Source organism: Saccostrea cucullata, unplaced genomic scaffold, assembly GCF_032062105.1.
Source record: "Saccostrea cucullata isolate Sc308-1 unplaced genomic scaffold, CSIRO_AGI_Scuc_v1 ctg2244, whole genome shotgun sequence".
Classification (NCBI taxonomy): domain Eukaryota; kingdom Metazoa; phylum Mollusca; class Bivalvia; order Ostreida; family Ostreidae; genus Saccostrea; species Saccostrea cuccullata.
The window spans coordinates 46,076-72,484 of record NW_026936759.1 but is presented as its reverse complement, the minus strand read 5'-3'; the positions used below and the strand labels follow the sequence as shown (position 1 = coordinate 72,484).

The following is a 26,409-nucleotide window of genomic DNA, read 5'->3' as shown; positions in this document are numbered from 1 at the left end:
TATGTGCAGCATGCTGATGTAACACATTAACCTTTTGATTGGAGGTTCCTGTTAGTGAGTTAATATGACTTGCTAATATGTTAACGTCACTTATGGTTGCTGTGCCAAACGAACCGCTAAAAAGTTTTCCTACAGAAGGTAAGAGTGCTCGGGTTACATGTAGTCTATCAGATTTTGTTTGACGAAAGTTAGTTTGGGGAATGAGGGTGTGAATGGCTTTTACAGTATGGTTGACATGATTCATAGTTTCAATATGAAGGGAATTAACATAGTGCATAGCTTGGTTTATTGAATTGCAAAAAGATTAACTTCCTGTATATTTGGGTATTTATTATATGAACGCATAGACAGGTAATCTAATTTGAAAAGTATGGGTCCAACTTTCTTGAGCTAAAATAAGTTTGGTGTGTTTCTTTTAAAATGGTACCATGGTTTATTCTTGAACAATACACGGATACTCTACCAATCGTACCTCTTAACCAAAAGATGTGGATTCGAAGATGTTTTTTTTTTGGGGGGGGGGGGGGGGGGGTCAGCTGTTGAGTCCAGGGGACACAATTCTTATTTTCCATGCACTGTGTAATAAAAAAATGACACAGAATGGAATTAAAAGTTGCCGACACTTATATTTAGTGACTCGCAATAGTATGATATTTAAATACATGCATAGTCAGCTTTTCGTGTCTCAAATATAAATATAAGAAAATTTACAAGTTCAAAATAACAAAATTGTTTTGTTTTTCAAAAAGAATGTCATAATTAAACTTTGGAAACATTTTAATGGATACCAACCTACTATAAAGACTTATTTACATAAATCTAAAAATATACCAAAAACCCTGTAAAAAAAATTGTGCAATATTATATAACAAAGGTTTTCTAAGTGATCAATGCTAAGTTACAGGAACAGAAATTTAAACCAAAATTTATCAGAAATACAACAAATGCTTTAATAAAATATATTTATATGTAAATAAATTTCAACTTTTCCAACATTTAACTCAAAATATGCCGAATGTGGAATAGCAATTATGCTTACTTTTGTGTTTTACAGTATTGAAAAATTCAAAACTAAATTTAAAAGCTTAGCGCGAAGATTCAAATTACAAAACGTACACAGATCAGTGTTGGGAAATAAACGTCAAAAACATACATTATAATAAAAATAAATTTTAAACATATTAACACGATTGGTTATTTACAAAATACTCAATTTATTAACTTTACTTTCGATGAATAAATTTAAACGATAAAAATATACAAAGGTTGAATAAAAATCAAGCTTTGCTTTAAATTGAAATCTTTATATTTTTCTTAATAACCAAATAAGATAATTTACTAAAACTTAGAATTAAAACTGTATCATGTTGTAATTTTTGCGTTTAACCCCCCCCCCCTTTCCCTTGTAAATTAAAAATTTACAACATGATACCAATTCGTGCTTTGGTCTCTGAAGATGTAATCCTTCAAGTGGATTATCTTGATTTTTTTTTTAATAAAAGAGTAATGAGGATTCTTATCATACACATGTACCTCTAAATAATATAAGAAGATAATTATTATTTCAACATCATTGTATATGGAGAAAAAGGAGCATCAGAATAATTCTAAAAATGGTATACATGTACACGTATTGTAGAGGTTGATGCGTAACTTTAAACAATTGGAAAAATTGTAAATTTTATTTGAATATACTGTTGTAATTTTATTTTTAAACATGAAAATTTTGACACGTCTCTTCTTGGTCTCTCATATGGCTAGTTTAGATTCGGTTCTGTTCAGTTAATAATAATTTATTGCGACGGGATAACCTTCTGCAAGACTTACCTGTAATGTTATAAATATGGAGTTTAAATGAAGAACCAATAAACCAAACCATGTACATTTATATTTAGTTTTTAAATACTTGTACGTTTAAAATAGCCGCTTTTCTTTGCTTCGTCGTGCATACCAAGAATGATTGACTACAGGTATGTGCACTTTTTTTACCTACTTCTAAACATTCATTTAAGCACATCTATTTTTCATGTTTATCTGTTGTTATATTATATCATTGTACTTTCATTGTTAAAAAATCCTGATGTATTAAATGTATTTCGCTAGTTATTTATCACTGATAAATGTAAACACTTTAATTGAAACCGGAAGTATATTACAGAATTCATTTCACAATGCGCATTTTCTTTTACCAATATCATGAATATTCATTACAGAACGGAGTCATACATGGCTCGTAGAGAATTTGTCCTCCTACTGGGCCTCATTATCTCGACAGAAGTTGTATTTTGTGGAATTGCTTCGACATGGGACTACTGTCACTGCAGGTGGGATGATTGGGCGGCCTGGTCGGACTGTTCGAGGACCTGTGGTGGTGGCCGGCGGTACAGGACAAGGAAAGTCTGGATAAGGACTGACATATGCACACGTGAATTTACCAACTGTGCCAGTAATGATATGGGTTCTGAATTTGGAGATTGTAACGAAATTTGTTACAATGGAGGGACCTTTAGGTCTTATGGAAGTTGCTCGTGTGTGACAGGCTGGCATGGAAGCTGCTGCTTACAGGGTATTTTTTAGCTAATCTCAAATATTTTCTGAATTTATCAGTTTGTCTGTTTATCTAATTATTCATAGTAGGATTCATTTACCTACCTGATTCTGACTGAAATAGATATCTACAAATATTTACATTACATATATTTTTTGCATATAAAGTGAATGGAAATATATTGCATTCAAAACGACATAACACGGACAGGGTGCCAAAAGATTAAAGCATGTGTTTTAGTTTGACGTCATGATCGTTGAACGCCGAGGAATTACAACGTCACAAGCGAAAATCGAAAAATCAGGCTCAAATTTTAAATAAAAAACACATTTGCATCTAAGGTAGAAAGTTCAAAAATGAAAATATAAACAATGAATCAAGATATCGTCTCATAACTGCAACGGTGAGTGCAAACGAGTATTCATAACGCGCTAACGCGCGTTTCTCAATTTGTACACATCGTTGCAGTTATGAGACTTTATCTTTCAAAAAATAATGATTCATTGGTTAATATCAATTCTCATAAAAATCAAAATTTTAAATAGGGTCGTGGACATGACATATCTCCGATTTAGCTGAAATTCACACCATTTACTATAATTGGTATGTCTTTAATAAATTTGATGTTAAAGTCTAACTTTTCAATTTGGTTGCCATGGTAACAGGGATGTTATATTTAGAACCCTCTGATTAAGCAAATTTTGCTCTGTTTTAAATTAAATTTGTGCACATTCAATTAATTAGTAAAAATTCACATGAAAATTATATTATGTGAGCTCATATTACTTAAATCTGAGAAATTAATTTCATTCAAAGATATTTGAATGAAGATTAAGCGAATTTTCATTGCAGCATTAAGGCTGTTAGCAAATTGGCAATTTGCCAAATTTGTCTTTTTTAGTCATATTCAATGAAATTTTTCACCATTTTTACAACTGATATATTTGTAACCATGTATCATTAAATAAACTATATATTCTAAGGTTTTATGAGAATAAAAAAAATTAATGGGTAAATCAAAACTTTCTAGAAATTATTGCATGAAAATTGGCAATTTGCCAAAATTGACTTTTTAGTCATATTCAATGAAATTTTTCACCATTTTGACAACTGATATATTTGTAACCATGTTTCGTTAAATAAACTATATATTCTAAGGTTTTGTGAGAATAAAAAAAATTAATGGGTAAATCAAAAACTTTCTAGAAATTATTGCATGAAAATTGGCAATTTGCCAAAATTGACTTTTTTAGTCATATTCAATGAAATTTTTCACCATTTTGACAACTGATATATTTGTAACCATGTATCATTAAATAAACTATATATTCTAAGGTTTTGTGAGAATAAAAAAAATTAATGGGTAAATCAAAAACTTTCTAGAAATTATTGCATGAAAAATTGTCAATTTGCCAAAATTGACTTTTTTAGTCATATTCAATGAAATTGTTCACCATTTTGACAACCGATATATTTGTAACCATGTATCATTAGATAAACTTTATATTCTAATGTTTTGTGAGAATAAAAAAAATTAATAAATAAATGGGTAAATGTACAGCTTTCTAGAAATTATTGAATGACATGAATGCATCAATGACCCCCCCCCCCCTTCCATTAATCACAAATAACAGAGAAGATCATCTAAGAACATGTTTTACCAAACTGAACAAATTGTTATGTAGTATGAATATATGCCAAGTGTTTAAATTTCTTTTCAATAATTAAATAGAACTTCTGAAATTAACTTGGTGACAGGTAAATTAAAATGTTGCCATGGAAACAAATCAGGCTTCTAGTTATTTTACGCGAGTGAGTTAAGGCTAAATATGAATATTTCTATACAAATGAGCTGATAAAAATTCATAAGCTGTATATTTTATGCTCGTACAGAGAAAGTTCAATTTGATTTTCTTATACATACTAAGTACCCACAGTTTATTTATGCAAGTGCATATTATGACGTCATTGTTCTCTCCCATTCAAGGTTATAAATCATATCAACAAAATCAAGTCGGTGCAAGGTCATGTCCTATCTAATTTAAAATAAACAATGTATAATATTAAGGGGAATATTATTAAAATTAATAAAATTGCTGCACAAATCCTATGGACTTTTTCAATCGATAAAAATTTTAGGAAACTTACACTGGACTGTGAATTTTTACCCTGTTTAAACTTAAAACTGCACAGATAGTAACTAAATAATTGCCGTGCCGACATTTGTGCAGCAATATCGTAAATCCTTGGAGTATCCTTCGTCCTTTTTATACCTTGCTTCTGTAAAACAAAGTAAGGTATGCCCTTGCGCCGAAGCGATTTTGTTGATGTTTCATATAAAATTGTGTAGTAGAGCTCTATGACGTCATAATATGACGTCATAATGTGTACTGGCTATTGCATGTCCTGGGTACCAAGAATGTATAAGAAAACAAATCTTATCATTTTCCGTGCAGTAGGTAGAGCAATTGTGGAATTTAATCAGATATTTTGCATAGAAACCTCCATATGTAGCCTTAACTCACTTGCGTAATCTAAATATGAAATAAAACAAGTGAGTTTCCAAAAATTCTTACAAATCTTTTAATGGCCTGTAATTGTGTCCAATCTTTTTGATTTATTCACTAAAATATGTTCAAATTCAAAACAATTGTTTTCAAAATGGTTAATTTTTTAAAATGTATGATCAAAGTAAAAAGGCAAACTCATATTTAATAAATGATATGAAAGTATTTTATGAAAATATGAAAGTAGGTCAGACAATATAATGTCAAAACAAGTTGGTACGACCATCTTGATTATAATGTTTGTTTGCCCTCTCCCAACTCGGGGTAAAATTATTAAGTCAGCTTGGTAGGTAGGTTGTAAAATCTTTTCCCCAGAAAATTTCATAATATTTGTTGATGAGATAAGATGGATAAAAAAAACCATCCTGTCTTGCAATGTAAAAAAAAAGTTTTGAATTTTAGTTAGTCTGTTGGGGGAAGGCAGCCAAATTTGTTTAAATGGCCTTATATGCTAAATATTGTGGAATTAATTTTTATTACCACATTGCTTATCAGCATATTCAGATGATCAGTTACATGTATACTATGTTATTTTAATGGGTATAAATATTTTAAATTATTTGACCTTGACCTTAGACATTGACCGACTTAAAAAAAACTTTAACCTTAACCACAACTTTTGAAGTTGGACTAGATTTTCATATTTCACAGTTGTTTTACTTGTGGCAAGACCTTTCATGGGATACCTCGTGGGAATCTTGACATAAGCTGCAATGTATGGGGGAATCTGTTTCACAATTAATCTTGTTCTCAGTTTTGTTAAAATGTATTCATATATATTCTAATCATACATGACATACTGTGTGAAGCCTGCCAATATAAAACTCTAAATTTGTGAGCCCATGTGGGGGTATATAATAAATCAATATGGCACCTCTCCTGCAGAGTGGGGATATAAAAAGGGAAGAAACTGCTTCTTTGCACAATACTGCTTTTATAGAAAAAAATAAACAAGACATTAATTGGAATGTATGCTTCACTTAAACAGTGACATTTTTTGAAAATACAAGAAATCAATTTAGAATACACATATTCTCTAAGGAAAACAGATGCCCTGCTTAAAAAAAATTGCTAAAATTTGTTCCTTCATATTCTCTCATTTGATGTCAGCTTGGTTTCCTCGAATTCACATTTCTTTATGTCCTTTTGTGTAAGTTTGAAAAGTAGCTCAGCCTTGCAATATTAATTTGCTGTGGATTTTAGTATTAATGATCATTAGAAAACCCTCTCTATGTCCATCTTGCACCAGTGACAACTTTTACTGGATCCTCTTTTCTTTCTGTTACTTTTCCTACTTTGTATTTTTCATGTAAAATTTACTTCCAGTCCACTGTGATTTTTTTTTGGGGGGGGGGGGGGGCTGTCCTCTGCTCTGGTCATTTCACATGAAAATAAAAAAAAAAAATAACATTAATTTTTGGTCACTTTGGATAAAAATTCATTTAAAAATTGTTTCAAAAACTTAAAACTGGAATCTTAAAATTTTGCAATATATAAAACATATACATTTTCAACCTATAAACATTATTATCTCCCTTTATGCATTGTTGTGGCAATCATGTCTTAAGTCACCATGAATCCATGCAACTTAATACACAATACATGTACCTGTGTGGTCTCCTTGCTAGAGGATCTGTAATCCTGAGAATCTTCATTAGGAAAATCTTGCAAGGGCTGCAATGATCAATTTAAAATTATTTTTTAATTTGAAAGTTTGGGTTAAAATCCTGAACATCATATATATATTACATGTACCTAATATTTACATGTTATCCTGAAAATTTTCTGAATCAAGAGGAATGATTGATAAAGGAGTGGATTTAATGTTGTCATCAAGCATTTTTTTTTCAGTTTACATATAAAGCTTTTCTGCAGTTTGGACAAATCGCCAGAGATATAGAGACTAAGAGTAGAAATGAATTTGACAACAATTAATTTCTAAAGTGGAAAATGAAATGTATTTATATTATAAATTAATTGTAATAAAAACATACATGTTTTATGGATACTAACGTAATGTGGAATAATTTATTTTGTTCTTTAATGCGACTATTTTTAATTTGTACAATATGTCCTTGACATGTAAAGTACACAGCATCAGAATGATCTCATCTGTACAGATCAATATTGTCAAAATAAAACTATTCATATTTAAAATGTGTGCAAGATTGATATACCTGCAATATATAGCTGAAAAACAGTGATCAGTAAAATTAAAATTATGAGACAGAAAGCTGCATCTTGGAAAGTACAAATGGGGTTGCCATATTCTAACACCCTTGGATAGATTTCTTTACCTACTTTACAATACATCACCTTGCAGAGCAAATAACTTCATTGTATCAAGGTCCCAAAAATGATTTCACAATAGTATGACAAAGTATATGTACTTAGATCTAGAACACTATTAGCATCTGTAAATCTGTGTGTCTGCATGTACTTTCATAATTTTACACTTACACTTTTTTAATCAATTCTTTAAAATATTCTACAGTCCTGATATTGCTTAAAATTTCAAAAAATCTAACACACTATTCTGTTATCATTGTCAGAAGTCAAAGGTTTAATATTTCCGAGGTATGATTTCTACAAATCCTGTTTGTAAAAATAGATTGGACACAAGCATATTATCATTTGGAAAAATAAATTCATACAAACAATTTTCATCAAATATACTGAATTTTATAGAAAATAAAATACCAGTACCCAAAACGGGCACATATATTGCACAGTAGTATTTGATTCAATGTCATGTACATGTAATATGTGCAACTGTGCATCCAAGTTTTCATGGTTTTGTTTGTTTTTATTGTCTTATATTTCATTATACAGTCAGTTACCTAATCCGAGATTCCTCTGACTCTAACCCCTGCTTTTATATTGTGACTTGTGCGTACACATCGTCGGAAATCCACGGTCGGTCTCGTTTCTCTTACCTCGAAGAGAAGCGAGACCGACCGTGGGTTTCCGACGATGGTGCGCACAAGTCACAATATAAAAGCGGGGGTTAGAGTCAGAGGAATCTCGGATTATCAGTTAGTGCATGCAGGTACATGTGACACCTGAATAGAATTATGAATAAAAAAAATACTTACACATTGCAATCGGGATCGGTCGGGGACTACCACACCACTACATGTATCTCTCGATCTCTATTTCAAAGACGTCTTGAAGGGAACAGCTAACATCCTCTCGGCCTTCGCCCCATACCACCCTGATTTCCTCATATTTTCTTTTCTACGAGTAGCTATACGTGTGATACTCATCATGTCCAGATCAACCCTTTGGCTTTTCTTAAAGATTATCCCAACTTTGTCAACTGTTTTTCATCAAATTCTGAGTCTCTTGAGGTAGAATTTTCCTGAACAAGATGTTTCAAAACAAGAAGAAAAACTGCAGATTTCATTGTCTGCCATCTTGTTTACAATTTACACATTTTGTATTCTTCAATGCCGAAGAGCTCCAACAAGGGAAATAACTCGGATAGAGAAAAAGCGCATTTAGACCAACTTTATAGTGTAATAAAATGTTTATTTTTGATTTACCCATAAATGTTTTAAATGATATTTGCAAAATAACATTTCTTGAATCTAAATCTCCCTACTAGAATTTTCACATCACTTGTTAAAGTCTTTAAATATTAAGTCTAACAAGGGAGGTAACGAGGACTAATTATTCACTTTTTTGGCATCAGAAAATTAGAAATTGTAAAATCTTTGTGACCTTGGCTATTTTTTACATAGATTTGATTGTCATGAAGGATATAAAAAAATATGAACATAAACAGCTTTGTCTAGTAAATATTTTTTTGATATTATTGATAAATAGCAATATCCACTATAATTTACACCTTCTAGCCCCGTTTCCATGGCAACCAGGTAAACTACCATGCTTTCTTTCATATAGTCAATCTTTTTATTCATTGAAGTTTCAGTGAGAAAAAAATTAGCTGAATCCAAGACATCGCGTGGCCACGTCATTTTGATATTTACGTAGAATTGGTATTAAATAGTTGTTAGAATCGTCAACTTGACGATTTTAACAACAAATTAGAGATATATGTCCCGGTCAGGAACTGGAAATGAAATCAATTTCCTATTTCTGATGGAAGCAATTTTTTCTCAATACCCTCTAGTTCTTATAAAATTATTGCCTTCATTTTATTCACAGAAAACTGAAATTTGGGCGTTTTATTCACTGTGAAATGTCAATTTATGTTGAAGGCTAAAATACATTATTATCAAATTTAAGATTTATAAAAGACCACCTATCTGATAAAAAAAGATATGATCTAAGTTTAAATATTGCAGAGATAACTTGTGGAAATCCGGGGACAATAGCCAATGGTGTCGTTTCGGGATCGACATACACGTATGGTAATACTGTGACGTACTCCTGTAACACACACTTTAATCTGACCGGTGGATCAATCTCCAGAACATGTCAATCAAATTTTCTATGGAATGGAACGCAACCAAGATGTGCATGTGAGTTTTTGAGCATCAATCTGAAATTCATAATTTTATTTTTTTAAAAGTTGTCAAAAGGTATACAAAATAATATTTATTTTTAATTGAATAATAATGAAATACACAGACAAGTCTTTATTTGCGTTTATAATCTCTAAAAAATGATAATTTGATGTCAAAGTAAAAGAAGACAAATGAATTCGGAGGCCCATATATTGGCTTTGTTTAAGGGTTCATTTGATCGATAGCGTTCTTGGACGTCAAATGCATGTATATATATATATATATATTTTCATCTATTAGTCACCATTTGTATAGGGTGATTTTTATTTCTTTTTTAAATTTTTTTTTTGGTGTAAACATGGAAAATTTCCAGTCAAGGTAAAAAAAGAAAATTAGCTTTAGAGCGATATTGGCATGTTCAATACAATAAGAGTATGGTTTAACTTTATTTATGCTGTGCTGACTAGCAGGTTTCAATATATGTTTATATGTTTGCTTTCTGTACGGAATTTGTTCGGTTCTTTCTCTGTACTTTTCCATTTCGCTAATGTTGAGATCAATTGTTCCTAACTGACCTAAGTCGACATTCTGCCCGGTAGCAAAACATATGAACCTAAAATGCCCCTGATACAGCATAATCAATTGTCTGAAGTTCGATTATTGTTTTCGATATTTTTCAATATTTCTAGAAGAAAAAATTACAACATAATTATACTGTAAAACCAGTTAAGTGCATTTTTTACTCTGTTTTCCATATTTCACTTTTATCATTTTTTTTAGTTGTGAATTCATGCGCCAGCAACCCCTGTCTGAATAATGGCACATGTGTAAATGGCTTAGACAGATATGACTGTCGCTGTACTTCAAGTTACAATGGCATCAACTGTGAAAATGGTAAGTTCATGCATTTGATATGTTTCCGTCAATCTATCTTGAATTCATGAATACTAGTTAAAGACCTAGGGATTAAAAGACTATTCTGTATGGAATTTTGATCAGATATTCAGCCACCAGTAATGAAGAATTGTCCAAATGACATGTTCCTATACTCCACAAAACCAACTATTTTTGCAAATTGGACGGCACCAACTTTTCACGACCCTGTTGGAACAATTATAGACATAACATCAAACTATCCACACGACAGCTGGGTGTTTCCATGGGGTGATTACGTCGCGCAGTATGTTGCACTGAAACCTACCAATGGTCTTCGAACATTGTGTCAGTTCAATATTACAATTCGACGTAAGTTTATTTGATTTGTTTTATATTTAAGGGCGTGAACACATTTATTTTTTGTGTTATTTCTCTCAAGCTCTTTGATAAACGTCATAACCTAAACTGTTAAATCGTTAACTTCCCTTGCTTAAATATGTAGTAATTTGATTTCATCACCTGCATACGGAGTTAAGATATCTCAGTTGATTCAAAACACAAGAGCATGCTCTTACATGTATGTACAGTATCTAAAACGAGGTAATTTATAACAAACAAGTTTCTGAAACATGAATATCAGCAGTCTCTTTTAAAGTCATTTTTTAAGTTCTTTGAGAGATGAAATGACCGTTTCAGTAAATATAATTATCATTGAGTTAAATGCTGACTGATGTTTTACATACTATTATTGACCAATACCTATACAATGAATTGACGACGGAATTTCCCTTTATTTCCTGAAAATTAAAAGGTGCACACGGCGCGTTTTGACCGGTCAGCAGGGGATGCTAAGTCCTTTATAGGACCTGATTCCACCTCTGAATTTTTGAGGTCCGTGTTTGCTCTGCACCTATTTGTATAGTTTTAAGAAAATTCGAGCTTGAATTCTGTTCTTTATCTCCATATCTTTAACAAAACGAATTTCTGTTTCATTTTTTTTTAAATTGTACAGCTCATCCATGCCCAGAGCTAAACGTACCAGTAAATGGTGCTCGTGTATGTAATGGATGGAAGACCGACTATGGTAAATTCTGTTTAGTATACTGTGGCGGGAACTACAGCCTGAGCTTACAGTTTGATCACAGTCAGTGGTACGTGTGTGGATCCAGTGGGAATTGGATTGCTAATGGACCCTTACCAAACTGCACAGGTAAATGCTTTTCAGACGATCTTATTTATATAACTGAGATAATTGCTATTCCTTGTAGCATTACACAGTTACATGTAACCAAAACGCTAATGTTTTAAACCAAGTTGCTGATTCATTTCTTCATTCATAAAGGAAACCTTTTCCCAACCCTGTTGCAACCACTATTGAAATAACGACCACTATTGAAATAATTATTTCAATAGTGGACGTATTTCAATAGTGGTTATCACCTATGTTTTTTATTAAAATGCACTCTCAACCACTATTGATATAGTTATTTCAATAGTGGTCGTTATTTCAATAGTGGTTGCAACACACCCCGCTAAAAATGGAATTAAAGCCTCAATTTCTTTAACATCCACATTGTATGTAACCAAAGCCCGTTGCAAGATAATTTTATCAGAGCATAAGAGTGATTACACAATATTTACAAAGGTGGATGTACTCTGGGTTTTTCTCTTTTAACTAACTGCAAAAAACCCTGCAAACAAGATGAATCTAAAATTGGAAACAGAGATCTTTATGTTAAACGTCGAAACAGTCGACATAATCGGGACACTTCCAAACAAACAGTTTAGGTTCTGTTTGTAATAATCTTTATTTTATACGAGGGTTGTCCCGTAAAATCGTGGACAACACGTTTTTCTCGAAAAGTAATGGGCGCACTAAGCTGAAATTTCAGTAAATGTTTATTTACCATATTTAAGTGCATGATAATTTTTTTGATAAAATATAGACAAAAATAAAGATTTTATTATGCTCGGATGTGCACGAGGTATTGTTCTACGGCGCACGGTAAACAAACCAAGGTTTTATTAAAGAATACACGAGTTTGAATTCAAAATAAAAGTTTTAAATAAAAAAGATTTGGATTAAAATTATCCTAATTTCATCCACAATCAATTTTGTAGTCTTTGTAAAAATTTTAAGGCATTTGCTTAATTTTTGGCAGTTTCTCGAGCATTGGAAATGGGAAAGTGGTAAACACAACACACGAAAAATGGCGACGTTTTATAACGTTACGGCGCACCGGAGAACAGTTCAGTTTTATTTCGATGTTGTAATGACACCTTTAGAGACTTGAAATGACCATAGTAGATAAAAGATTATGAAAATATCACCATATCTTATGTATACAAATGAAATAGGAGTTTTCTTAGCGAAATTTTTTTTGATCGAGTCCCTGAGAAGTACAAAACATATGGACAAACTCCTAATGTAATAGCAAAAGACGCAGTTACAGTAGACCGCCGATATGAGATTTTCTATTAGTTGAATGATGGTGAGAATATTGTCCGTAACTTACTAATAAATCTTTAGAAGATCGCATGAGGGTGCCAATTGGTTCTTCGGCTGTTTATGGAGACTAAAGAATGTGTATCAATGAAATTCCTAAATCTAAGTCGGACTCATCCAACTTCATTTTCAGGAAAGATGAAACGTGACGCTGTTTTATACACTTTGACGTTATAATCCATGCGCCGTAAGGTGATACAAAACATGGCATAAAATCTCATAATTTGTTTATTTATGCATATATTTATCTGAAATTTGCTGTGTATATTACTAAAATATGTACTAAATAATAGTGAAAATTTCAGAACGCAGTGATGTTTATTTTTCACAATAGACAACTTGTCCACGATTTTACGGGACAACCCTCGTAGATAAGACGCAATAATATCGTTCAATTGAGGAATTTCCAATCATATCATGCAACACTGAAAATCGTGGCTTCAGTCTGCATATAGTTTTAAATCTTTATCATTTTTTAATTTGATTGACAGAATCTTGAGACTGATCCACCGGTCACCAATTTAACGTGTGCATTCTTATTTCATAAAATGTATGTAGAACCCGATGCAAATCCATTACATCTAGTCCCGTAGATTATACAAGCTGTATACATCTCTGCTATGTTTCTATTCATATCTGTGTCCAAGGATTGGCCCCATAAAAGGATATGATTCGAACATTAAAGCATTTACCATTTATAACTCAACTAATGTTGGACAAATTCAGAAGTGAGCTGTATGTTTCTATTTCAAGATCAGATTTTGACGCCCCAGGTTCTGAGTTCCTCCAGTTCATACCGATACGAGGATTGTTCAGCCTCCAGCGATATAAACAAGATACAGAATTCTTACATAGAGAGACTGAAGTCTTCTAATTACAATGACTTTTGTGATGAGAATATAAACCTATGCTCCGCTGAAAATGTAGAAGTTGCATGCTGAATGTGTACTTGTCACCTTGTTAATTGTAATTGATTAAATTCACCATGATTTTTTTTAATACAGAGATAAAAAATGATTTAATCATTCTAAATATTATTTGTTTTATACATGTAACCAGAAGAGGTTGTCATTAATTTGCACTATACTTTGCATATGTGTTATAATTGTCCCCCCTTGAAAAATGGGGGGTGTTGATTTGGGTCTGTCCGTCTGTCTTACTGCCTTTCTGTAATGTTTTCGTTTCTAAACAAACGATATCTCGAGAACCCTTTGAGCTTTCGCAATGAAAATTCGCATAGCAACTCCTTATGGAAAAAAAGAAGAAACCTATTGATTTTGAGGTCATAGGTCAAAGGTCAAGGTCATACAATTCATAAATTCCTTTTGTTATAACTCTTTCTTTTCCGCGTGAGATCTAGAGAACCCTATGAGATTTCGCAATGAAATTTTATATTACCACTCCCTGTGGCCTCAGAAAAACTACTATTGGTTTATTGGTTTGAGGTCAAAAGGTCAAAGGTCAAGGTCATGAATGTATATATTCTGTTTTTGTGTAAGGCTATCGTTTTTGGGCGATATTTCAAGAAGATTTTGAGCTTTTGCAATGAATTTTTATACCAAAACTCTCTTACCCCTCTCAACGTGTCCCACCCCGTTTGTTTAATCAGGATAAAGTGTCAATTGGCACTCAATTATTACGTACGTGTATAATACATGTTGTTGGCAAACTTTTCATTTTATTACAGCTTTTAGTCCAAAACTGTTTAATAAAGGCTAAATTAGACACCATGTATTGTGTAAACTTTTGACAATAGCGAGCGTAAATATATAATAAATATGTATGTGACCTAATGTGTGCCTATAATTTCCGAAAGCATAAAGCGGCTCCTTGGTGAAGTGGTATTTCTCTCGCTTAACATGCAAGAGGAAATAGAATTTTGCTGTTGATTCTGGATGAATGATATGTTTACCTGGCATGAATCTCATATAATAAGTGAAAAATTTTACAAATGTTAAAATTTCTTATCCGTTAATAACAATATTTTTGTATGTTCTACAATATTCCCTTACTGAAGCTGTTTGTGAAATTTCAATGAATTGAATTTAGAATGTTTTAGTCATTAAAATATCCATACTACATGTATGATCGGTTTATATTTGTGTGTACTTGACTTGATAACCTTAATACACTGGACCTTGCAAATAAATTAGCCATTGAAATTGTTATCTCTAAAATTCACGTAATATAGCTCACTATGATGTTATCTCATATAGGCAAGTAGAATATTTGGCTGTAGCCTTAACATACCTGCGCGCAAATCACAATATCCGTGTTCGTAATCGACTTTTACGAGAAGCACTGGCTTCGACAGTTGACGATTTACTTGGACATTTAAACTTGTATCATGTACGGAGATACAGAGTTGATAATAAATAAGAAAACCTTTCTTGTGATCATAGGTATGATGTAAGGGGGACTTGAATGTGAAGGCAGGAAGTTGAGGATAGGTTGGTTGTTGTTTTCTTAAAGACAACTTATATGTACATTGAAATAACCCATTAATTTCGTTTGTTTAAGTCTTGAGCTAAATACATGTATTTAAATCGTAAGAGAGCTTCCATACATTGTCCTAGTTTAAAAGTAAGTCTTCTACTGTTAAAGTCAGTGCTCCTCGTAAAAGTCCAATAAACGATTTTTACTGTTACAAAAAATTGAAATATAGGAGCAGAGCAAACAGGTGCCTCTAAAACATTAGATGTGGGATCAGATGCCCTGGAGAAGTAAACATAGCATGCCGTCCTGTCACACCCGCCGCTTGCTCTTTGTCATTATTGGGGAAAAACAGAAAAACTTTCAACAATTCAGAGTGTAAATAATAATGCAATATGTATGCAGATTGTCAGCATTTGAATGAATGATAAATCTATGGAGACAAAGAATAACTATAAGTTAAAAATTGATTTTTTAACCAAAATATTAGGTTCATTGACTTTAGTCAACAAGTTGTTTTTTCTATTGTAAAATGTACAATTGTACATATTGCATTTAAAATTAATAAATTTGCAAATTCAAATAAGGATGAATAATAAAACACAGGCCCCACAAGTCCAACATCATCCCCCATACAGATCTTAAATCATATAAATAAAATATATTTAACTACCAGTATAAGTTGTAAAAGTAATTACAAAATCTTTAAAACTTTGATTCACTACAGTAAGGAAAATCTTGAGACTTTTATTTACTATAGAAAAAAACTTTGGAACTTTGGTTTACTATGGTAAAAACTTTGGAACTTTAATTGATTTACTACGATGAAAACTTTCGAATTCTGATTAACGATAGTAAACTATAGTATTTTTTTTTGTTACGGCAAAGTCATCTAATCTAAAAGATGTGAATGGCGGAAATTCTTGAAGGCGATCATCTGGTAAGTCTGCCATCTGAATCCATCCAAACATACCACAAAGTCATCTACAGGTAACACAGCAGTGAATCCCAGATGAACCATATGCTTGCTGCTGACAATTAAGGAAGCAGAAAATTGGATAACTCCTGTCAATTGTCTACCATGGTGATGTTTGCGTATTTTGGAGTGTGATGACGTAATATAAGGAGATAGAGGTCCATTCATAACATTATAACAGTAGCCTGTTCCGAAGAATAAATTAGTGATTCTAAAGAGATGTGCATTTTTGAACTTACATAAGAATTATTCCCGAAATGACCGCAAATATAAACTCTTTGCTTAAATCAAACCTTCTGTTAAATTTGAAAGGACAAAGAATCCTTAGTTGGTACTCAAAGAGAAACTTTGTTACAACGATAAACTATTTGAAATATGAAAGCCCGGAATTCAACAGGAATTTAAAAGGAAGGGTAAGGAAAACTATATTTTCACGAATTTTCGAGTTGATGAACATAAAAATGACACGTAGTTCTTCATATTTAGTTCAAGGTTGTTCTATAGCGACTATCTGAAAAACGTAAGACTTTTTCAATGTCTGTAACTGTATATCCGTACTAACATACATGTTAACAGCGTTGTCTTGTTTAAATAGCGATAAACTGTATCTAGTTACATGTATTTAGGTAAGCATTGGATTTATTTTGTGTATGTATTTTTCTGTTTTTAAAAACTCAGTTTGTACAAGTAGTCAAAAATATTTTTAAGCTTTTTAATGTTTAAGAAGCTGGTATGTGAATCTTTCAGACGCAGGTAGACATTCCAGGACTATTTATTTAAGTTTGTTTTAAACCCATTTTTTTAAATAAGTCTTCTCAAAAAGTTAAAGTGTTAACAATACGAACAAAAGAAGATTTGTAATTTTATTCAAACATATATATATATATTGTAAGAGATTGAATATTTGTCAATCGGACCAAAGGTTATCAATGTAGGATATTAGTTTAGGTGCAGTATATAAATTTTTGTTGTTAAGGTTTCGTCAAAGTTCAACATGTCTAAAAAAATCTTTTTGCAAAAGCTCCAAAACTGTGTCTGGAGTCAAAGCGTTTACAGTTTATAAATATATCATTGATTAATAGACAGAAAGTATCGCTTAATAACAAATATTTTTAAAAAGATTTTTTTTGAGAAAAATTGTATCAGAAAATGTGCATATTAAAAAAATGCACCTGCTTTATTCTGTCCTTTTTGTGAAAACCATCATTGCAGAAATAATATATGTTTATCATTGAAGGGTGAGTTGGACGTGAATCGTCTCTGAAAGGCTGTTATTAAAAACATGACATGTATAAAGACAAGACCCCTTTAGAACCCGCCATTTGCAATGTACTTTCACTTTCAAGTCTTAACATTTGGACAAAATAAACAGGGAAAACAACTTTCCAGAGACTATCTAAGTCCAACTTGCCCTTCATTGATAAACATAATTTGTTTCTGCAATAATGGTTTTCACAAAGAGCACGGAATTAATTAGGTGTATTTTTTGAGAATATATGCATTTTTAACAATACTTTTTCTCAACTACTATTTTTTCCATGTTTTTTTTTTATCAAGTGATACTTTCTATCTGTTAATCAATAAAAAATTGATAAACTGTAAAAGGTTTAACTTTATACCTCATATAGTTTTGGGGCTATTGTAAAAACAAATTTTTGAACATGTTGACCTTTGACGAAACCTTAACAACCGTTTTTCCTTGGCATATTACCGTTCACGGTAGCTCAGTCGGTAGAGTGCTCGCTAGGTGATCGGGAGGTTGTGAGTTCGTATCTCGGCCGCGACTGACCTAGTCGATAAAATGGGTAGCAACTGTTCCTTCGCCATGCGCAAGGCCCCGCCAAAGGCGTTTATGCATAAAATTATCACGCAAGCCAATCGATTGATCATCTTCATGAAATTGAAAAATCTGACAGTTATTCCTTATATTTACATGCTTTGATTCCGCCTATCCACGTGCACCAAGCCCTGCTCCTGTCTAGCTGTATGTCAAGCCCTGCACGTGGTTTTCTTGGAAAGGCGCCAATACATTGGTGTGGAAATGAAGTACATTTTCAATTGGTAATTTTATCTTAGACAAAGACATTGGAAATGTAAATATTAAAATATATCCATAACATTAAAAAATATGGAATACATAAGAAAAAATAATTTACTTTCAATATATTGAATTAATGAAACAAAAATACTGAAGCGTTGATTTTTTATGAGATAATGAAATCCTAGTAAAAATTGCATAAATCTGTCAGAATTTTCTTAAATTACTTTCTACATGTACAGGGTTTTTTTATTTAAATACGAATTTCTCTATGATTTTCTTAACTTTACTTTTGGTACCTGACAAACTACTATGACATTGTATTAATTGTTCATTTACCAACTGGTACAAATGAGAATTCCAATAGATTGATGGAAGACAGTTATTACCACCGTTATCAGGCACCGTTATTAACAGACCTATTTTTATTCTCATACAGTGCAGGGAACTAATTTTGTTACACAAACCAGCTTCAGGATCAGCATAAGTAGGATCAGGATAGAACTAGCATCAGCATCAGCATATAAAAATACAGCATTACTTGGATCAGCATCAGCAAGCAAAGGATAGAACTAGCATTGACCAAAGTGAAAACAAATAAATGAAAGTCATTTAATACAAATTACAAATAAAAATTACCCCAAAAATTATTTTTAATGGCTTAAAATAGCGATGCTGTTTTTGAATTATCCACTTCCGGCAGGATATTCAAACTTTTGGTAGCATTATTAGCATTGACCTATTTCAAACCAGCATCAGGATAAGGATCAAACCAGGATCAGGATAAGGATAACTAGCATCAAAATCAGCAAGCAAAGGAAGCATCAAAATCAGCAAGCATAGGAAGCACCAAAATCAGCATTGATGCTGTAACAAAATTATTTCCCTGCACTGTATGAAGCAGAAGTTTTGAAATAATCTTATGCGTTGAAAGAAGAAAACTATTGTTGTGGCCTTCAACTCTTCAACATTTAGATATATCGACGACGTTTTGTCAATTAAAAATCTTATGGTAATTTCCATTCTTATGTCAATACGATATATCCCGGTGAGCTTGAGATAAAAGATACCACAGAGTCTGACACATCTGATTCATATTAAAATATTTTACTTGAAACGATGTTAATGGTAATCTAACAACCAAGATCTATGATAAACGCTATGACTTTAACCTTTTCTATCATCCACTTCCCTTAATTATGCAGCAATATACCTTCATCATCATCACGGAACTTACATATCTCAGTTAATTAGATACGCAATAGCATGCTCTACGTATAACCAATTTGTTCAACGAGGTAAAATATTGACAAAAATGTTTATGAAACAAGAATTTCAGCACGCTCTTATTAAGTCATCATTTCGCAAGCTCAATGGTTGATACAATGACCTTGTCATCAAATACAATTGATAATTCAACCAAATGTTGACAGACTTTTCCCATACTTATTGTTAGTCCGTTTTTATATGCTGAATTTTCAATGGATTTTTCTGTTATTTCCCAATCATGACAAGGAGCACACGGCAGATGTGACCGGTCGGCAGAGAATGCTCACTCCTCTCTGGCACCTGATCCAACCTCTGATGTTTTGGAGGTCAGTGTTCGCTCTGCTCTGTTTCAGCTGCTATTCAATAAGTTTCAGTGATCATTCGGGTGTTGAAAAGATCAATTTTATTAATATAGTTGGTTTGGTTTATCGCTTTGATGAAAACATGATTGTTTATTGCTAAATTCATCCATAAAAAACACCATAATTTGTCCTATCAGGTCAATGATGACTTCCACATTGCACATTTTCTTCAAATGAAATTATTTTTTTTAAATAAATCAAATCATGCAATACAAGCTATACAAAAGAATGTAAACATATAGATATACTTATAAACAAGTAAAAAAAGACAAATATATGTTGCTGATTTCCATAAAATATTTAGGTATTCCAAAACAATTTAGAATTAATAAGATTATCAATTTTCCACCTTAATTAATTGAAAATCACAAAACATTATTTTTGATTGTTATTCTTAAATTGCCTCTTCAAAAATTAACCTTAAAGGTTTTAATTTTGAAGCTAAACATTGACACTGCTATCCTTTTTTTAATGTTGAAGGATATCCATCTCTTGTCCGCAAGCAATCATATGTCACTGAATATTTATCGATTGTGTGCTGTTTAACATCTCTCCCGAGAAGTTTTTACACATTTGGAGACAGCACCACTTGCGTTGGAGAGCTACAAATGTTGTCCTATACTCGGCATTCAAGGCCATTGAGCAAGGAGGAATCTTTTTTTCGTGTCAGCACTGGGGACCTTGGTTTATACGGTCTCATCCGAAGGACCAGTCTTCACGTCCCACAGTGGTATTGGAACCCGTAACGTAAGGATCGACTTTTTACTTCGCAACTCTAGAACAGACGCTCTATATAGCTATCCACTGCGCCAAGCGGGCGACTATACCACTGAATAAAATTTATACTACTGAATAAGATTTAATGATAATTTTGTACAGTCCTCATTTATAATGTCATTGTGCATCTCACATTTTGTACTTTTTTCAATTCACTCTAAGCAAACATGAACTTTGCCATTATTATCATATGAGGGACGGAGAATATCACTGAGTGACCTCTGTGCTCAGGCTACCTCATTTTTCTTACGTATTTACTTCATATTATATATACTTTTGAAAAACTTTTAATTGGGCAATAGCATCTGAATGGTATGAACAAGGGCTTCATAGTTTACACTGCATTCAATTTTACGAGAGTCTTCTTTAGGTATAAACATATCGATTAAATGGAGATTTAACTTATTTTGAATTTTTTTTACATGTGCCATTGGTTGCCATATGAAGGAATCTATATTTACCTGTAACAAGCACATCTGCTTCGAACCATTTTTTTTCAGTTGTATTATGAAATTCTTCATTATATTGGAATTTTATTATTTATATAAAAAAAACAATGATGCCTCGGATAAAATAAATTATACAAATTAGTAGCCTTATAAGTAAAGATCAGCACTTGACGTTGGTAGAATTCAAATGCAAAAAATGTTATGTTTGAACACACTGATAAAATTAGTGTAATTCTATATCGGTATCGGTATTTAAATGTTTATTCAAACTCTTCTCACGCTGTGTTATACGTTTCAAAACGTAACTAGGCCATTTTATTTTTATGAGCTGTTCCCATTTTCATCCAGGTCTGAATGAAATATGACAAAGATATCTGAACGCAATCAAACTCATTTTTTTTCGAAAATCTTTTTCGACATTACAACAAAGAAAAAACTGGGCTCGAAAGAAGGGAAAGTTTCCGTGCCAGAAAAAAAAAACATTGGTTTTTAAATATATTTGGAAAATATACTGGGCAAAATAAGTTAGGGGTCATATTTTTACACAAGAATAATTTTTTCATACCCATGAATTTATGTGACAACAAGGCTTAAGTAGTTTTAAAAACATGTCATTAACATGATTCGATACTTAAGTCATATGTGTTTATTGGGTTTTGTGACATATTGTTCAAAAAAGTACGTGGCGTTAAAAAAGTAAGTGGAACAATGGAAGTATAAAATTATCAAAGAGGGTTTTCTTTAGTGAACATAAGAAAATTTCAGTATATCTGGCCAGAACTAGTGATAAGACGCTATTAGGAGGCATATGAGTATGGACGAACACTCCATGGCAGCATGGATGCTGGAAAAACGCAACGTCACGTTGCAGAGAGACTTTATCTTTCCAAAAGCGGAAATAACGGTTATGGAACCGATATTTACAGGCAGAAAATTGTCAAAAAAGGCTAAAATCGGGACGTCCAAGGTGTACGACATGCAGTCCGTGAGAATCAGTATTTGGCCAATTTTGCTGAGACGCACCGCTTCCAAAGTGCTCTTAAGCTTAAAACTGGGCATTAGGGAGCAACGGACAGACAGATTTCTACTCAAACTGTTTAAAACAGACTTTAGGAAGCAAATCTCAAAGCTTGCCGACCAGCCGCACGTCCTGTATTAAAATTAGAGTGCCGCAGAAATCGACTACAGTGGGTAACAGAACACAAAAATTTGGCAATAACGTCATTGGTGTTCTGTTCTCTTCTCAGACGAGTCACGATTTTGTTTTGACATCCATGATGACAGAAGACTTGTTTGGATTGCAAATGGGGAAAGATATGCTGATTGTGTCATTTCTGAGCAATACAGATTAAATGGAGGTTTGATGATGATTTGGGCAGGCATAAGTATTGACTGCAGAACTGAGCTGCACATTTTGGAAGGCACATTACATAAACTGAAAGCATCTTAAGCAATACAGGAAGACTAAATAAAGACATGTAAATTTTAACTCTTTTCAGCACAATTTATTAGAGATATAGCTATATCTCTAATAATTTGTGCTGAAAAGAGTTAAAATTTACATGTCTTTATTTAGTCTTCCTGTATTGCTTAAGATTCTTTCAGTTTATGTAATGTGGCGCTCCTTTTAAAAGATATTAGTTTCTGAATACATATGGACTTGATAAAAAAGGCATAAAACCATGACGTTGGAGGAGGCCACGAAGCAGCGAGTAGCGATGAAATTTTGCTTTGCATTCAGAAAACGTCTTTAACAAAATAAACACATTTTGTATAAACAGGAAATGTATGAACATAAAGCCGTGTATTTGTATAAAATGGAAAATACAGTTTTTAAGTGGAAACGAGTTTGAATTGGACGATGGATGGTCTGCAAAGAAACATGTTATGTTTAAAAAGCTCGTCAAAAGAGTTAGGAACGTCATTAAATGGCATGTGTGCTTCACTGTTGCGGTACTAATAGTTATGCGGTAAAGAATTTGTTAACACTGAAAATCTAGTTCAAGGTATTTGCACAAACAGAACTCGGTTATAACGAAGTCACTAGGACCTATGAAATTACATCGCTATATCCCTAATTCGTTATAACCGTATAAGAAATTATTAAATTAATATAACTGGGGATCCAAGATGACTTCGCTATATCCGTGAATTCGCAATATCCGTGTTCGTACTAAACGAGTTTTACTGTATCAAGTGTGTTGGATAAGTTTTTATAAATGGAGAAGTTGCTATAAAACGTCTATGAAATCAAAAAGCAGAGCTCGAGTAATTTTCAGAAACATTCTCAACGGTTTTTTAAGATGTTAAAATGTTCATCAACCGTGCTTCGTCGTAACAAAACATGTTGCCTGAAAAATTTGCGAACATGAGTTCTATTTAATCAAACGGAATGAAACTTCACATTTCGACAAAATAAATGTTTTTATTTACGAAAATGTGCTGATCCCTAATATTGTAATAATAACATGACGATAAGGAATGCGAAAATTTACCTGTATATAGTACTGTAAAACGAGAATATGTGGCGCACTACTAATTTTAGCGCCTTTGGCGCAAGAGCCCCTGAGCGCTAAAATTTATTGTGCGCTAAAGGATTTCTAAATAACATTTTTGTGTGTGTTCAAAGCTTTAACATAAGTATTTGATAACTGTTTAACATGTGTGAAGTAAATTGAAATTAGCTGATATGAGTATTTCTCAGTGTCGATAATTCAAAAACTACAAGGGAAAAATCTTTAACAAATAGAAAATCAATGACGGAGTTGTGTATTGTTTTGAGCAGTGCCACACGTAAACTTATAAAAAATGTAAATTCCGCACTCAGGATCAAATTATTTTAGTAGGTCTGGCGAAAAAATGATTTAAAAAATCAAACTGTATAACTTTTTTCTTTATCTTCTCCCTTTTCAAAGTCACTTTAATATTTTAACATTATTTGACAATTTAAAGATCTTGAGGTCTACACCACATAGCAGTAGTTTAAGCATTTGTAAAGCCTTATACTCAATCTGTTTTTGTTTGAATTAAATTTATTCAAAAAACCAGTAATTACTTAAAGGATGAGTGCACTTAAGCTATGAGAATTGGATCCCGATGTTTTGCGAAAAATAAAATTCCATTTTTATGCTTTATAGGTAGTGAACAAAATCTTAAGAGAAGGTTTTGGTATATTATATTGCATTAAAGTATCAAATAATGCCGAGTGACACTAGCTTTTGAGACGGGGGTCTAACAATTTTATCACATTTCTATTGTCATTCATATGTATACCAGTTTTCAACGACATTGTTAACATCGAGCCGCAACTTTGCCATTGGTCTCCTTTGCTCAGAATGCGCCTTTTAAATTAAACGTATACATATCCAAAGGACAATATTGGCCAAGTTGCAGCTCATATCTAATTTAAAAAAATGTCCCCAAACTACGCTCGGGCTCGAGTTACCTACTTAATTAATAGGTCCTCAAGTGTCAACGATTGATAATATAATCAGTTTACTCCTGTGACATTCCACTTTTCGATACGCTAACTCTTTCATTGAACATTTCATTGTGTTTGTCATTGGAAGTTTCTTTTGTGCTTCTATCGTACTTCCAACCTCAAACTACGGAAGATGTTTGCACAAACTAAAATGGGATTTGAAGATTATATGTCTCTTATTTACTTTGTATTTTTTGTTAGGGGTGCTTTAAAAGAATTCTGATATTGATAATCAATGTTGTTAGTAAATATAGGCTTGTGTCGCCTCCGTATTTAGGTCTGTAGGGTGAGATATTTACCCTATTTCTATACACTAGAATCAATTATATTTTGTGCACCATGAAACCAAACAATCTCTCTCTTCTTCATTTAAATTCGTAGTGTATGATCTGATTGCGAAAAAACTTATTTCGTGGTAATGTTTACATTCCACATCCATGGGATTTAAATGTCTTCGCCTATTTGCGGATACCTCAAATTCGAAAGTGGTTCCGTTCAAATTTTCAGAATTTCATGCTTATACATGTTCTTTTCAATGACATTATCTGTTATTATAGAAATATTAATGACAAAAATTTCAGGGCATAAATACCAAAATTATATGCTTGCACAATAATCATAGATTAATTCAGCAATATAGTGTAATGTAAAGCTGAAAATGGGTAACCGAAAAGGTTAATTCCAAATGACGTACTCTAGTGCGCTCATTTTTATAAAAAAAATACAGATAGTTTGAAATTATCCAATGTTTGCTCTAAGAATACTATGAGAGCTACATTAACTCGATACCTTGAAGTACGAAACAGACACGAAAAGAGAAACAAGATATTTTTCCCAACTAATTTGACATTGATTCCATTAAAGAATAACATTTAAGTTAGAGACTGCATCGGAAAAGTCTTCCTCACAAAATTTGCAAACTTTTTAAAATGATAAATAAGCACTCGCTTATGAATCAATATCAAATTAAACATCATATTGTCAATTTTTTTTTTTTTTTTTGGGGGGGGGGGGGGTACCTGTCATGAAGAGAATATTGGAAATCGCAAAAATGCTTTTTCAAACATCGTCGTTTATAGACTTTATTAACTTAACAGTATGAAGCAATATTTCTCAAAAATATATTCTTTTTTGTTCAATTGACATGGAAGATTAGCCGTTCAATTGACATAAAAGATTAGCCAACTTTTACAATTTAATATAAAGGCAAATGAATTCTAATTTTTAGTCAATTTTCTAGCCTAAAATTGTAATTATTTTAAGAAGTCTTTGTCAGAGTATTTTAAAAATTTTTAATATGAAGAAGAACTTACCAAAATGATTGCAAAAAGTGATTTTAAAATTTACCTCTCTCCACAAACGAATGTTATTTGTCTTTACTTTTGTTTTACTTGCACAGGATTTGATTATTAAATGACTGTATCAGATTTACATTGTGAAAATCAAAAAATGTATCTTTCTATTTAAAACGATCATATTTGATAGAAGAAATGTAATCAAACACCAACCATTGAAAATATTCGTGAATAGTAAACAAATTATTAAGAATGGCAATGTACATCATTTTTATCATGGATTTCACACAATTAACACACAATTTTCAACAAATCTTTGACTCGGACACATTTATCAAGATATTATACTATATGCACAAA

General features: G+C 32.2%; 1 protein-coding gene and 1 long non-coding RNA gene across 3 annotated transcripts; one reads left to right on the top strand and one right to left on the bottom strand.

The window, feature by feature from the left end:
• Positions 1 to 2,208: 2,208 nt before the first annotated feature.
• LOC134246513 (protein jagged-1-like) lies at positions 2,209 to 13,967 on the top strand. Of its 2 annotated transcripts, none has more exons than XM_062728900.1 (6): positions 2,209 to 2,566; positions 9,426 to 9,602; positions 10,368 to 10,481; positions 10,587 to 10,832; positions 11,476 to 11,673; positions 13,723 to 13,967. In XM_062728900.1, the coding sequence occupies exons 1-6, from the start codon at positions 2,227 to 2,229 to the stop codon at positions 13,908 to 13,910; spliced, it is 1,263 nt and encodes a 420-aa protein (XP_062584884.1). In that variant the 5' UTR covers positions 2,209 to 2,226; the 3' UTR covers positions 13,911 to 13,967. The 2 variants fall into 2 exon arrangements, with proteins under 2 accessions (XP_062584884.1, XP_062584885.1); XM_062728901.1 differs by having other exon boundaries at positions 13,728 to 13,928.
• Positions 5,844 to 9,117, bottom strand: LOC134246516 (uncharacterized). The gene is made up of 3 exons (XR_009987643.1): positions 8,211 to 9,117; positions 6,711 to 6,789; positions 5,844 to 6,487 (listed from the first exon to the last, which is right to left on the bottom strand). It is a non-coding gene; the product is annotated as an uncharacterized LOC134246516 (long non-coding RNA).
• Positions 13,968 to 26,409: the final 12,442 nt, after the last annotated feature.

Excerpts from the sequence above, each read along its gene's own strand:
- LOC134246513 (XM_062728900.1), top strand. The coding sequence starts at position 2,227 with ATGGCTCGTAGAGAATTTGTCCTCCTACTGGGCCTCATTATCTCGACA. Across the intron at positions 9,603-10,367 it reads AACGCAACCAAGATGTGCAT|TTGTGAATTCATGCGCCAGC; the intron begins GTGAGTTTTTGA and ends CATTTTTTTTAG. Across the intron at positions 10,833-11,475 it reads GTTCAATATTACAATTCGAC|CTCATCCATGCCCAGAGCTA; the intron begins GTAAGTTTATTT and ends TAAATTGTACAG.